General features: G+C 38.6%; 1 protein-coding gene across 1 annotated transcript; it reads right to left on the bottom strand.

The window, feature by feature from the left end:
• Positions 1-2569: 2569 nt before the first annotated feature.
• LOC128089595 (endogenous retrovirus group K member 7 Env polyprotein-like) lies at positions 2570-5371 on the bottom strand. Its single transcript, XM_052701200.1, has 2 exons — positions 4512-5371; positions 2570-4153 (listed from the first exon to the last, which is right to left on the bottom strand). Exons 1-2 carry the CDS (start codon positions 4554-4556, stop codon positions 2690-2692), a joined length of 1509 nt encoding a protein of 502 aa, XP_052557160.1. The 5' UTR covers positions 4557-5371; the 3' UTR covers positions 2570-2689.
• Between the last annotated feature and the right edge of the window lie 9175 nt (positions 5372-14546).

Below are 14546 nucleotides of genomic sequence, written 5' to 3'. Positions count from 1 at the left end.
AATCTCTTCTCTCACCCTGATAATTAGAGCACAGCACTGTGCAACACCAATATGATACACAATTGTTTCTGTAGCAGGAAGTTGGAGAGACTCCTCCAAGAATGCTACTTAAAACATTTGAAGTGCACTGGACAGTAGGAGCTTCCTAAGGCAATTTCGAGAACTCTCCAAAACGGCCACCAGGAGAGCTCCCAGAAATCCATCATGCTTGATTGTGAAGTTTTGGTCACACTTTCAAGTCAGATCTTCATCTCATGATAGACCATTATTTCATCTATGCAGATGATTCAGGGAATAAATTATATGAATGAATGCGTGCATGCCATTAATATCTTCACTGCTGAAAACGTGAGACAATCTGTGCATAATTGGATCATTTCCCATCATTTAGCTTGGTTACCCTCTGTGCCTGTTTTCAAGTAGGCAAAATGGGGCAGCTGTAAATATATGCTGAATGGCATTCTCTTTCCATGAGATAAGCCGTACCTAGTGGCTTATGTCTGAACCTTGTTGTTTACAAAATGCCTGTTGGTTCTACAGCGAGGTCTGCTTAAGAGGCTTATTTGGTTGTGTATACTTGAGGAAAATCCATGGTGCTTTGTACCATGCTGGGATTTCAACTTCTGCTATGTAAGCAGATTTCTCTGCTATGTAGGCTTTAAATGCAATGACATATGCAGAATGTAAATTTTGTAAATGTTATTAATATTTCCATAGGTGTAATTTAAGGAAAACAAGCCATTGGATCTTTTTTGTTCCAATATGAAATCTATCCGTATTTCAGAAAGTAGGAGGCCATGGTGTCAATTTTTGAAAATATGCAAGTGTATATATGGAGAAAGAAGAATTTTACATGCCCACAAGTTGTCAACTTACTCCTAAGAGACTGTCGATAATAGAATCTCCAAATGAAAACATTTTCACAGATTGTAGAAGTGGTGATAAGATAAGTAACATTGTGTGTCATTTGCTAAATAGTCTGCCACATTTTTTGATACTCTGGTATCATATGAAGGAGTACCTTATCATAACATACAGCCAAAAGAGGCCAGAACTTCATGTTGCTCTGGAAACCTTAACCCTAATCTTTGATCCCTTTAAGCTTCGACATCTTAAATTTAATGCTGTATTAGTGTGGAGTTCTACATTGACTATACTCTGTAAGTTGTTTTATGTAAATGGTAAATGTTATGAAATTTTAAAACCTTGAACGCTCAAGCTGCGCAGCAGCAGTCTATGAATGGTAGTAGTTTTTGTGGTCTGGATGACTGCCCATTGAAAATAAGCTTAAATTTCATCTGGATCAGGTTTTACTTCAGGTCATGGGAAGATGTTGCAGGCTTTGCTTTTGCCTGAGTTAACTGTTACATGCTTATTGTAAGTGGAAGTCATCTAAAAACTTACTGGGAAATCTGATTTAGCTATCTGGAGCAAGCAACTCAATATTTAATATACATGGTAAAGTAGTAAGAAGCTTGGTGCTTAGAAGCAACTAATGTGAATAAGATAAATGTATTCCCTAATCATTTGTCCCATCTTAAATCTGTGTTGTTACCATTTTATTATACTCAGTGGCATTTAAGATACAAAATGAAATTCAAGATAGTCAATTGGAGCAGCTGTTTCAAAAAAAAGTCTCATCTAAGAAAATAAATAAGCCATAAAACTGTTAGTCATTGGTGCATTTGAATTATATACAGTTGAAGAAAGTCAGCGAAAGACAGAAAATATCTGGACCTTCTTGAAGTTACTCAATAGGGCATAAATTATGGTTTTGGTTTTTTGTTTTTTTTTTTGTTGGCAGTAATACTGATTTTCTTTAGAGCATTCTTATGCGAATGAGGCAAATTGCTGCTTCTTATCCTAAAGAGGAGGTGGATAAAAAATATACCCTTTAAACACATAGAAAGGCTGCTGCAAAGAGGCATCATTCCTTCATATCTGTCATAAAAGGACAAGAGTTGAGTGGCTTAGATTACACTGAAGATAAATTAAGTAATGGGGCAGCTCTCTAAGAGTAAATCTAATAGGTTGCTTAATGAGGACTACCAATATGGGAGGTCACTAAATATGAGAGAGATGTATATCCATTAGAAATTCTGTAGATACAACTGGCCTTAATTCAGGATAGAGGGAAGAGCTGGTATCTTCTGAAATAATCTGAGGGCCATGTGAGGCTAAATAATCTTGTTTATTTTGGTTAATATCAGAGTACTAGAACACCACTAGTGACGGAGACCAGCTCAAGATGCCTGGGACAGACGGGCTTAGGCTCTGGTGGTGCAAGAAGCAAAGTTTATTGTTGTTACAGGGTTTTTATATCTTTTAGCTACAGGAGTATACAATACTTAAATCAGATAACATTCATGCAGCTGACAGCAATACATCATTATTTAATTAGCTCTTTGTGGATTATGGTCAGTACAGTGATCAAAAGGTGTTCTCTCCACAGAACATGTTCTGCTCTTGGTCATGGAACGAAGAAGCTGTAACTTATGCTTGCCAGTTTCACATGGCAGTCCTTCCCTTTCAGGAGGGGCTGCATGTTTCACGTGGCAGTCCTTCCCGCATGTTTCACATGGCAGTCCTTCCCTTTCAGGAGGGGCTGCATGTTTCCTGTTTGACCCTTTCAGGCCAGCCAGGTCTGTTTTGCTTAACAGTCTTCCTCATTCCACCCTTTTCTATTTTATTAGACCAGAAGTGGTGGTTTATTTTTTGTGTTTTCCATCTCCAATTTTTTAAGATTTATACGCAAATTTTGGAATCTATTTGTTATTATTTTCATCAAGCATGGACAAGCAAGAATTCCTATTATTATCATTATGGCAATGACTATCAGCCCATAAATTCCTTTTCTAAATGATTTGAAGGACGGAAATGCAGATTTTAGAGCGCTTATAAATGTAGTACTTTGAGTTGCTACTGAAAGATCTATATGGTGTGATTGTATCATATTGTGAATGTGCTGTCTCAGTTCCCTAAGATCTAATGACGTGTTCGCATTATTCCATATGCCTTGAAGATGATCTTGTATTTTGTTCCAAGAGAATTTGGTATTATTGTATTCAACAGGAGTCACACAGATAGCTCGGTATTCTGCATGACACAAGAGAGATTCACGAGTAGCTATAATTTGTAACTGTCTTCCCAGGATGTCTACTGTATCTTTTAAGGAATTGAGACGCAGTTCAATCTTTTCATCCCAAGTAGCTTGATTTTGTAACGCTTTAGATACATTAATTGATAATTCATTAACATAAGCTGCTGTCTGAATACTAGTTGTTAAAGAAATAGAAGCTACTGTAGTTACTGCTATGGCAGCAATGAGCGCAGCTATTCCGGCTATTATTAATCCGACCATTTGCTTAGATCTCTCTATTAATTGCAAAGAAGTTTCTTGGAGAATTTCCATTCCCTTATCAGCATACCAATAATGTGTCAAATTTACAGGAAGATAGACGTAATCGGGTTGCTTTACTAACAAGAAGGAACTACTGCTACTATTAAGACAGTTAGAGATTATACAATCGGTACAACTCACTATGCTATTCACAATATTTAGTGGTCCGCTTAAAAAGGCATAAGGTTCTGGAACACAAGCTCGCATATAAAATTCAGTTGTATAACTCTCTGCAGTCATTGCCCATTTATTATTTATTTGAATCCAAGTCAAGTTTAATCGTTTTGCTTTGATTTTTTCCATAGCTGCGACTGCTTTCCATAAATTAGAATAGAACGTATGATTGTTTTTTGTCCAAATTCCTGAGACCAAATTAATTGGTCGCCCTTGATTTCCTATCATATTCCAATCACAGATAGTGGAATCAATGCACACCATTTCGTTAGCTCGACATGCTCTCCATAAAGGTGCAAATTCTGTTTTTGGAGTGATTGTGCTTTGACATAAAGGAAAATTTAAGGGAGGCGTTCCAGAACCTCTTGTCCCATTAGCTAAATCTATATAGAGAAAATTCAGAACCCAATGAATTCCTGTTGAAACACTGGTATCCCAATCATTTTGCATTATAATTTGTTCACACAATGGATTCATCTGGGTTAGAGTCAGTCTCTGCATCTTCCTTCGCAGTTTTCCCATCTTTGTTTTCGGCATGACGGACGTATCTCTCCAGTATCCACTGTGGTGAGGTTTCGTCTGTAGGGAAAACACAAACATATCCTCTGCCCCAAATTAGTACAGGATCAGTACCATAATTTTTACCGTCCATTGGATTTCTCCAATATGCTATTGGTTTATCTTTTGTTATTACTCCAATGTCTATCTGCATTTTCCATCATCATCCAATGTCAAAAAATTTAAAACAAATAATGCATGTGATAACATAGAGGACGGAATATCTTTAATTCCTCATGTCCCCCTTTTTATTTTCTTTAGTTGAGTTTTCAATAAATGATTAAATTTTTCTACTATGCCTTGGCCTTCTGGATTATGGAATTCCAGTTTTATGGTAAATTATAAAATGTCAACAAAAGGTTGCAAAACTGTTACTTACATAAGCTGGCCCGTTATCGGTTTTTAATGATTTCATTGTTCCCATAACGCTAAAACAAAGCAAAAGATGGTTGCATACATGAGAGAGTTTTTCACCAGACAAGGCTGAGGGCTACAGCAAAGTGAGAGAAAGTGTCAATTGTTACATGGACATAAGAAGATTTTCCAAAAGAAGGTACATGTGTGATATCCATCTGCCATAAATCATTAGGCATTAATCCTCTGGGGTTCACTCCAAAATGAGAAACTGGTAATAAAGGGGCACAAGAAGAACAGTTCCGCATATTCGGAAGTCCAAAGCAAATATTCACCTTCACTTAACACAGCCTTTGCCAAGCTTTTCCAGTCAGAAGGGGGAAGAATATTAGCAGCTTTAAGCGCTTTCAGTTGTTTAAAAGGAATAGGCTCATAATCATTCAGAATGCCACCGTTTGCAAGTTGACGCTGTATGACAGGGAAAACTTGAGACTGGAAAAGTTGCCCAGAAAATTCATCTATTGTTTCCTCAGCTTTCCTAGCTTCTTTCAAAGCCAATTGCATAGGAGATTGTTGCATAAGCAAAGCGTCTACTCCAGGCGGGGGAGGCATTCGCCCTGCTCGGAAGGCAGGCAAAACAGCAAGGGGATCTGATCGAGCCTGATCGACTATCTGTTGTGTCTGCACAGCGGCATCAGCAACCTGTAACGCTGGGAATACAGCCGCTAAGTCCTTATGGTGATATTCAGCAGCCTCTTTTTCTAATTCTCCCCAATCATCAGGGGGTAAAATATCCTTTGTTATGTTAGTGCCAGGAGGTTTACAAGGCGGCAAATCGTTTGCTAATTTACAAATCAAAGGTTGCTCATATTGGGGAGGGGAAGATGGGGGTGCCGATGGCATAGACTAAGGGATATGATCAAGAGATTTTGATCGCGGCAGGCAGGATATAACTTTTCTGTTGAGCGAGTGGTCCGCTGCCACTTCTCATCTCCTGTGTCTCCTCTGAGACATTCTTTTATTAGAGTCCAAAGTGTAAAGGTATCAATAGGTACCTTCTCAGGACCATGTACAGCATAATAGCCCTGGAGTCTTTCACCTACTTTGTTCCATGTTTCAATATTAATAGTTCCATCCCTGGGAAACCAGGGGCATATTTCCTCTAAAAAATCTAAAAAACGACTAATCTGACCCCGAGTCACTTTTACTCCTCGGGCAACTAATAATGATTTCAGCATTGCAGAAAAAATGCCTCGTTCAGTACTTGCAGCTTGTCCCATTTTATTTAACAATCTGTCCAATTCCCTAGTCCTTACCTCCCTATTTCAACTTACCAACCGCAGCTCGTGGGAGGAAGCAACGCCTTTGTCATTGGAGTCCGAGATTCCCGGGTTTCGGCACCAAATGACGGAGACCAGCTCAAGACGCCTGGGACAGACGGGCTTAGGCTCTGGTGGTGCAAGAAGCAAAGTTTATTGTTGTCACAGGGTTTTTATATCTTTTAGCTACAGGAGTATACAATACTTAAATCAGATAACATTCATGCAGCTGACAGCAATACATCATTATTTAATTAGCTCTTTGTGGATTATGGTCAGTACAGTGATCAAAAGGTGTTCTCTCCACAGAACATGTTCTGCTCTTGGTCACAGAACGAAGAAGCTGTAGCTTATGCTTGCCAGTTTCACATGGCAGTCCTTCCCTTTCAGGAGGGGCCGCGTGTTCCCTGTTTGACCCTTTCAGGCCAGCCAGGTCTGTTTTGCTTAACAGTCTTCCTCACACTAGGTTTTCAGTCATTCTTTAAACCAACAGATACTGGAGAGGACAATATCAGATAAAGTCAAGATTTCTTCCCCTTTTCCCTTCCATTTCTTTAACTTCTAGGAGAACATTTCATGCAGTAGAAATATGCAGATACAAGAATGAAATGTAGGACTGATTCCTGTATTTTCTATAAGAATTTTTTTTTTTAAAGTAATGAGGAAATTGTTTCTCATCTATAAGATGATGAAATGTGTACGCCAAAACTTCCATTGGAGTGTATGCTTTATTCACATATATACACCAAGTGCAGTTAGTTTATTTGTTTATTTGAGGAAATGCTTCTTTTTTAAATTTGTAATTAAACTGAGCTGCATAATGATGTTGTGAAGTAAGATCTGTGTCACTCTGCATCTTCAATCAAATGTGCAAATTTAACTTACTTTACTAGGGAGTATCACATAATGCATAAATATTGCAATTTAGTGCACTCAGAATATGTGTACAAAATATTTTTGTTATGAATAAGTTATACATTTTTCAAAAGATGAATTAATTCTAATAGAATGAATTTGAAGCTATCATAAAAAATAGCAATAAAGATAGCTTTAGATTATGATAGAGTGAGGTTTGTACGTCTTTCACTCATAGGTTTCTACATGTCTGAAGTGGGACATGGGAAATTTTAACAGCCCCCACATAAGGAAATGACTTTGTGATCGCCTGATCTCTGCATAAGTATGCCACAAGAAGAAGAGTTCTTTTTCATCCTTGCTTTCAGTTGGAAGTAGGTGGCTAGTTTTTTAATGGTCTTTATGGCAGTTTCCTTGCTCTTGTAGCCGGTTGGTCTCCTATAGTTCTAGCTTTGGGTCTCAGACCTGACACAGAAGATATTAATGTTTCCCATTGGCTTCAGTGGAAATTCTTTGAGGAATAAGTATGATGCAGGTGAAACAGAAATCTGGCTCTGCCTGCAGCAGCAAATGCTGTTCATTCAGCAAACTGTTTACAAAACTGTCACTAGATCTACTTAAAAGTACTGTATGTATCTTGGATCTGATTTTAAGTGTCAATGGGATCTTAAGCATGTTTTGCAAATTGTAGCTATACTTGTAACTAGATTTGGGAACAGCCATGTGTTATACAGATCTTGGGAGGATGAATGTGTAATTTCAGATAATGAGTATGTTTAAGAGTGCCAGGGTGTGCATACAGATATTTCATGAACACAATAAGGTAATTTGAAATGATGTATTTTTTCAGCTTTATTGGATCATGCAAGCACTTCAAGCACTGAAAAATAGCTCTGCCAACACCATGGCTTCAGCAGCAGGGAGCAGCATTTATAGGAGGGAAGGGAAATGGTTAACAACACAATCATAGTTTAAAAACATCACTAGATACTGCAAAGATGAGAAGACAATTACAACATATGAAAAAAAAAGTTACATGCTTCAGAATCTGCAGGAGGAAAGTATTCTGTGCTTTCGAAGAAGCATTTTACTACCCTTGCTATTAAGTCCTTTCTCTGCTCCAGCAGTGCTGTGCTTATTTTACTCACTGCATACCTTCCAGCTGATGCAACAAATTAGGTAATTCTTATGAAAACTTGTTCTTCTTGTATTTGCCATTCTATGATTCAGTACAACTTGACTCAATGTACCCTGTAAAAAAAGAGTTATGATGGTGTAAGTAGTCTTTACACCAGAATCTATCTAACTGATTAACTCACTCACTAAGATAACATAAGATCATTCATGCAGTTCAATTTCTGAGATCTCGATGGGACATCTACATAGTTTGGACAAATGAGAGAGGTAGACAGAATTTCAGATAATTCTGGACATACACCCTTGTTCCTATAGATCATGTGTGGAGTGACCCTGTAATGCTATCAGTATCTTATGTGTGATTTTTCACAGAAGTCGATTATAACAGTAGAAGAAAGCACATCTAAACAAAATGATTGGTAGGCTTCAGAGTTGTTCAGTTGGCATTCCAGAGTTGTTTACTTGGCATTCAAAAGGCTAACTCGCCTTTTTTTGCAAAGATCAGATGAAGACCCTACTCCAAAATGAAAGAAGTAGTGTGTGTAAGCATTCCCTATACACATGATACTTGAGAGTTCTTTTTATTTTCTAGAGCTGAGAGGATGGAATCAAGTGATCAGTCTGACCACGTGTCTGTGGGTCTACACGCAGTGTGGCTCAAGATTGCACACCCAATAATTTGCACACCCTATAATTTACACAAATTGGAACACATGCAGGCCTGCTGCTCTAAGGCATTGTTTTTGAAAATGCACACACACAGCGTAATTACATTAGATTTTGCCCCAGTCCACAGTAACATGAACCAATGGCTAAATAGTGATAATATGTTTGATATTAACACTAGCAATCCCTACCACTGCTTTTCTTAAAGACAATGGTGAAGTAGTGTGGATAGTTCAGATGCTAAACAAATACCAGCTCAACTCAGAATGAATCTGTGTTTTACTTCACCAGAACTGTTTATACTAAAGGGATTTTCTTCCCCTATGATTTGATACTAAGTTGTTTCCATCAAATGGCTGTTCATGTAAACATGATCTTCTGTATCACTCTGAAAATCGTTCTATGCCAATTACTTTAAAAACAAATACCAAATGTATGTTTATGTTGTTTGAGATAAATGCTCACAACTGTAGGCATTGCTGGCCTCTATGATTAAGGCTCTGATGGAAGTTCTGACACAGTTCCTAATTGTCTTGATTTATAATTCAATGACAAAGAAAACAAATTCATACTGTGGTCTAATTTGGAATATAATTAATGTACTCTGAGAAAACTGTTTATGTAGAACTTCTGTTTTTTACTTCTTTGGCCTTACCATGCCCACAGTAGGTTCAGATGCGAAACTGGGTTTTTCTTCCTTTTCTACATGCAGAAATTGTATTGGCACAGAACAGGTTAGGCTCCTCTTGCCTCTCTCCCCGCCCTCCCTGGTTTTGTAGCTGCACATACATATTACTGAATTACAGTACACTACTTAAGATTTAACAGTAATTGGAGGAAATATTGAGGAATATTTTGACTGCATGCTTTGGGAAAGATACAAAGGGTGGGAAGAGGGATTTCTCTACTCTAAGGGATCAAACTGTCGAGGCCATGTCTGGTACGAACCTTCTAAAAACCTGTGAAATTCTGGCTGAACTCTAAAAACTGTTTAACTGTGCTCTGTGTAAGTTTCCTAGAGAGAAATACCATTATTTTCTTAGGATATGTTCTAAGAATATTGTCCCAGCTTAAATAATCACAGTTTTAAACACATAAGATCATCTTAATTGAGTTACTATAGGTTAAGCATGTCACTGATTTGTGTTTTGCTATATTGGCCCTTTAGAGGGAAGAAGTGGGTGTTCAGAATTTTTGGGAAGCTGCAGTAAATCTGTTCCTCCCAATGCAGCAAAATTTTTAGCATTGAATATTTTTAGCCTTAGACTATAGAATAACAGACATGAAATCCATGATATGTGCGTCTGGTTTTACCTTTATTGTAGGTTGTGTAGGGAACCAGGAATGAACTGTGGACTAGAAGAGATTACAGTCACCTAGTGGCTTGGCTTAGATGAGCTGAGATGGAAGCCGCTCTGCAGATGTGGCCTCTTCACAGCCATGGAGGCTGCAGATGATCTGGAGGTGCAAACTGGAATTTCTTTGTCCTTGTCTTTGTTCTGGCATCGTTCATATGGAAGAGCTACAAATCTGAAAGGGAAAGAAAGAAAAAGCATTTTTTTTAACAGGAACTTTTTTTTTTTTTTTAATTTTAAGGAAAAAAAAACCAGAAAAGCAATTTTATTAATCAGATGTGAGTGATTCGCTCATGAATTATCACTGACATCTAAAATCACAGTTTCTGTCATTTGTCCAAATGGAATGGCTAGTAGCAGTAACTCGTGGGTTGCAGTCTCTTCTATGGACCAACCACTCACAGGAAAAAAGGACTTAATTACAGCTGAAAACAAAGGAGCGCTGAAATTTGTGAGTTATTGTTTCTATTCTACAATCTGGAGAGATTGCATTCTGTATTTAAAATGCAATGTATCATGCTCTGATTGTTCTGCTCTTCTGTTGCATCAATCCTATTGCATCTCCCTTGCTTTTCCATTTCTCTTGTTACCCCAAGCTCATCAGCTTGTTTCCAAGTTAACCAGCTTTCTGAAATACACAGCATGGGTACCACCAATGGGTATTGATGGTACAATTGGCAGATCTGCTCAGGGGTGGTGCCACAGCAGCTCCTGGGAGTCAGAACTACAAATTGCATAAAACGTCCCAAACTGCTCTCTATATATCTTTCTCTAATTGAAAGCACCCCAAATCTGTGGGAGGGATGTCTGGTGGCAGACATGGAGGAAGTGTGTGAGATCAAATTTGAGTAAAGTATTTGAAAAATAATGGTACTATTCTCTAGGAAGCTTATTTGGAGCATGGGCAAGGCACAGGTTTTAGCAGGTTTTATATTGGCCAAAATTTGGCAGATTTTCCAGAGGCTGATATCAGGCATGGCCCTGACAGTCCAACCCCTTACAGTAAGGAAACCCTTCTTCCCCCTCTCTGTGTTTCTCCCAAAGTATGTAGAGAAAATAGCTTCTCAATAGCTTTGTGATTAAAAACAAACAAAACAAAACAAACACCACATGGGGAAGAAGGAGATTGCTCTACTTTAACCCAATATTCAGAACAGCTGCACTATTTTAGTTGAAACTCACCAGAAAAAAAGATCAGCCTGACACAGATACCAAGCATGAGAAATTTGAGCTTGAACATTTAGAGTTATAAACTAAAATAGGGTCCTATAATGGAAAGTGTTAAGCAAACTGAACTGTTGGTGGAAGTAACAATAACTTATAAGAAATACATTATATGCATTTTATATTATATATATATATAATATGCACACAGAAGCAGCATACAAAGCAGTGGGGTATCATGACGATTGAGCAGATACCAGAGGAGATACTGGGAGACAGAAGTTGATCTGTAAGCACTTCTCCTGACTCTCTTTAAGCTCTGCAGTTTGGTAGACATGCTGCAGCTGTAAAGCTCCAGAACTCCCTACCTGGCCACACTGAAGCTGCCTCCTTCAAACCAGCATATTTCAGGAGAACTGAGATGGGTTTGGCCACTGTGTTCGTGGTTAAGAGCACTCACTTTGGAACCCAAAATTAAACTTGGGAGATGATATTATGGCAATAGAGTAACAGCTGTGGCATGCAAAACTGCAACTGCAAAAGAAGTTTGCCATTTGCCTACACTGTATGTAGTTTGTTCTCACCAGCCATGTGAGCACCTTCCTTGTGCTTGGGAGAGGAAAGGATGTGAGCCGTTTTTGTAGGCAGTAAACTTTCTCTCTGTTTTACTTCACCAGATTATAATGGAAAGTAATGTTTGAAACACTCACTGGTTTTAGCTGAACTAAACAAGTCATGTCATAACCAACATTACTCTTCAACAAAGTTGTGGGGAGGGCTTCCTGTCATCTCTCTGTGCAGTAAAAATAGTTTTAAGATGTTTGCATCAGCCATTTCTCCTCCTGAAACTGTGTTTAGATGGCATAGGCTTTTCACTATTTCTTTTTGGCATGGTATGAACATACTATAGTAATACATTCTTTCATCAGCTCTTTGCTAATAATGAACCACCTAAGCTCTGAAAACTTCCCTCTGTTTTTAGCTGTAGAAGAATACTTAAAGGATTTAGGGATGTCGGTCATCATCTTGCTTTTTAGCAGGAGTGTGTATGTGTTTTCAGAGACAAGGGGAAGAGAGCACAAGTCGGAGTTCAGAAATTATACTGTGTGTGTGGTCTGAGGTTATTTCTCATTTCATGAAATGCATGCTTCATTCCTGGCTCAGGCATAACTTGCACGTCATTGAATAAGTCCTTTATCCACTTTCCAAAACACTGAAGAGATTTGAAAGGGCTCTGTGGGTGGACTGCTACTATCTGCAAAAGCAAATAAGCGAACTTATTTAGCTAAGCATTTTTTAATACTTAAACATAATAACTTTCAGCAACACTTGAACAGTTGTGGCCAACCAAAGGAAGAGAAAGGGAAAAAATGCAGAAGTTTATGTGGTCACACCTTAATTAACACTGAAGGCTGGATTATAGTTCACGATGTGTAAAGATGCTGTCTGATCAGCCCGGGAAGAGCACTGGGGCATGGATAAATGAACTGACTGTACTGCTCAGAGTCCCCTGTGGTGTGCTGGTTATGGCTTTTTCCAGGATTTCACCTTCCCCTAATCAAATGTAGGGCAAATCTACTACAGTTACGCCTAAAAAGACGAATCCAAAGACTGTATCAGGCTGTTTTGGTGTTCAAAGTAAGTAAATGGTGCTACCCCTGGAAAACCAGGTGTTCAGCAGAAAAGAGCAATTGTACCAAAGACTGCTTCCATGCTGAACCTCAGCATCCAAAATTAAATTATGGTTTCTCTCATAGCAGGAAAAAAAAAAAAAAAAAAAAAAAAAAAAAAAAAAAAAAAAAAAAAGAAGAAGAAAAAACGATTACAATGTTAATGAATCAAATCAGCAGCTATATGGGTGGGTGAAACCTAAATGATCAGACAATAACAGGAAGCCTCACAAAATGTTACTGTTAATCTAATTGGAAGTGATTTAGCCAGTTCAAAGCTGCAAATTCTGTTTTCAGTCCTATAGACTATCACTGATTTTGATAGATTTACTCTAAATCAACAGTGCTGCTAACACCATCACTACCCAACTCATGTGTTTATAGAATTAACTGCATTATCTCTCTGAAGACAGTTGGAAAAATCTCTTTCAAAGTGAATCCTCAGATTGTGGTCTTCAAGACTGAGATCAGGATCTGTGAAAAGTGTAGGACAAAACATTGTAATGTATTTTGATCAAGGTATCCAGTAACAAGTGTGGAGCTGAGTATATGCAGTTGATACAAGAGAAGACTGGATGGGGCTTTGGGTGAACTGATCTACTGGAATATGCCCCTGACCATAGCAGTAAGGTGGAACCTTTGAAGTTCTCTCCAAATCAAGCCATTCTTTAATATTCTCTGCTACCTTCTTGACCTGAATAGGACTCACCTCTTAAATTAGAGTGCAGTGCTAGCAGCTTTTGCCTGAGAGAAATCTTGTTGCATTGTGATATGAGAGGGGAAATACTTGACTTGAAGGTGGAGGATTTAGCTGAGACTCGTGCAATCCAAAGAGCAACTTTGAATACTTCTCACTGGCCAGTGCTAATGTCTTGGCTTGTTAGAGTTTGCTTAATGACTGCTAGTAACCTATATCAAAAATCCGGTATGTTACTCATTGAACAAGACTGTCCCAAAGGTCTCATTTTCTGAATAAACAGTAGAGAAATGAATGTCAAGAGACTGTTGAAGAACAAGGGTGATGGAAAAGGTGTTTGATGTTTTAATTCCCTTCAGAATATGAACAATTCCTACTTTCCCAGTGCAAGCTGAAAACTGATGAACTGCCAAAGCCATGTCCTGTGGCTTCACAGGATGTGACAAGCAAGCAAGAACAAGTAACACTGTGCAGTACTTGTCTGTGGCCACAGCACAGCACTGCCCAGTGGGAGGCAGAGGGTGAGCTTAGCCTTCCCTTTGATGTCTGATCTGCATCTGTCTCCAGTTGTCTTCACCCCAAGGGGAAACTGAGGCATGAGGTGAATAAACAGCATGTTTACTGGGGCAGGGTTGCCAGAGCCCTGAACTGCAAAGCTCCTCTTCCTTTGTTAGACAGTTAGTCATACTGCAGCACATCTTCCACTGTGTTTGTTGGCTGCCCAAGCAGTGAGCACTGAAGATGAGACTTGAAGCACTTGGTACAGATATCTCCAAAGTCTATGCAGTTATGACCTAGACAGGCTAGTCAGTGTGAGCTCAGTGAGTATCTAACTAAAACTTAAGGCTAAACAGATCTGTAAAAATTAACAAGCTAGATGAATGTGTAAGGCAGGGTCCAAGGAAATGTTTAAGGTTTACTGCAGACCAATCACAAATGGTACAAATAGCGTTCTGAATAGTATAGTACTGCAGTGTGGTATAAAAGTCGTCGGATGTTTACCATGGCCTCAGACAGCATCAGTTGATGTGGAAGTTCTCCACATTTCCACCAGCTTTAAAGCTGAAATATCTTGTGTTGTTGCTTATTTAGTCTGACAAGTTCTGGACAAGGTGTTAGCCCCTCAATCATTTGTGCTTACTGCACAGCAGTTTCAGCTGCTGAATATGGGACTTTTCTTGATAGATGTTTGCATTA

This window comes from Tympanuchus pallidicinctus, unplaced genomic scaffold (genome assembly GCF_026119805.1).
Source record: "Tympanuchus pallidicinctus isolate F22 unplaced genomic scaffold, pur_lepc_1.0 scaffold4, whole genome shotgun sequence".
In the NCBI taxonomy this organism is placed as follows: Eukaryota; Metazoa; Chordata; class Aves; order Galliformes; family Phasianidae; genus Tympanuchus; species Tympanuchus pallidicinctus.
The sequence above is the reverse complement of the archived record's forward strand: the minus strand, read 5'-3'. Positions and strand labels throughout refer to the sequence as shown.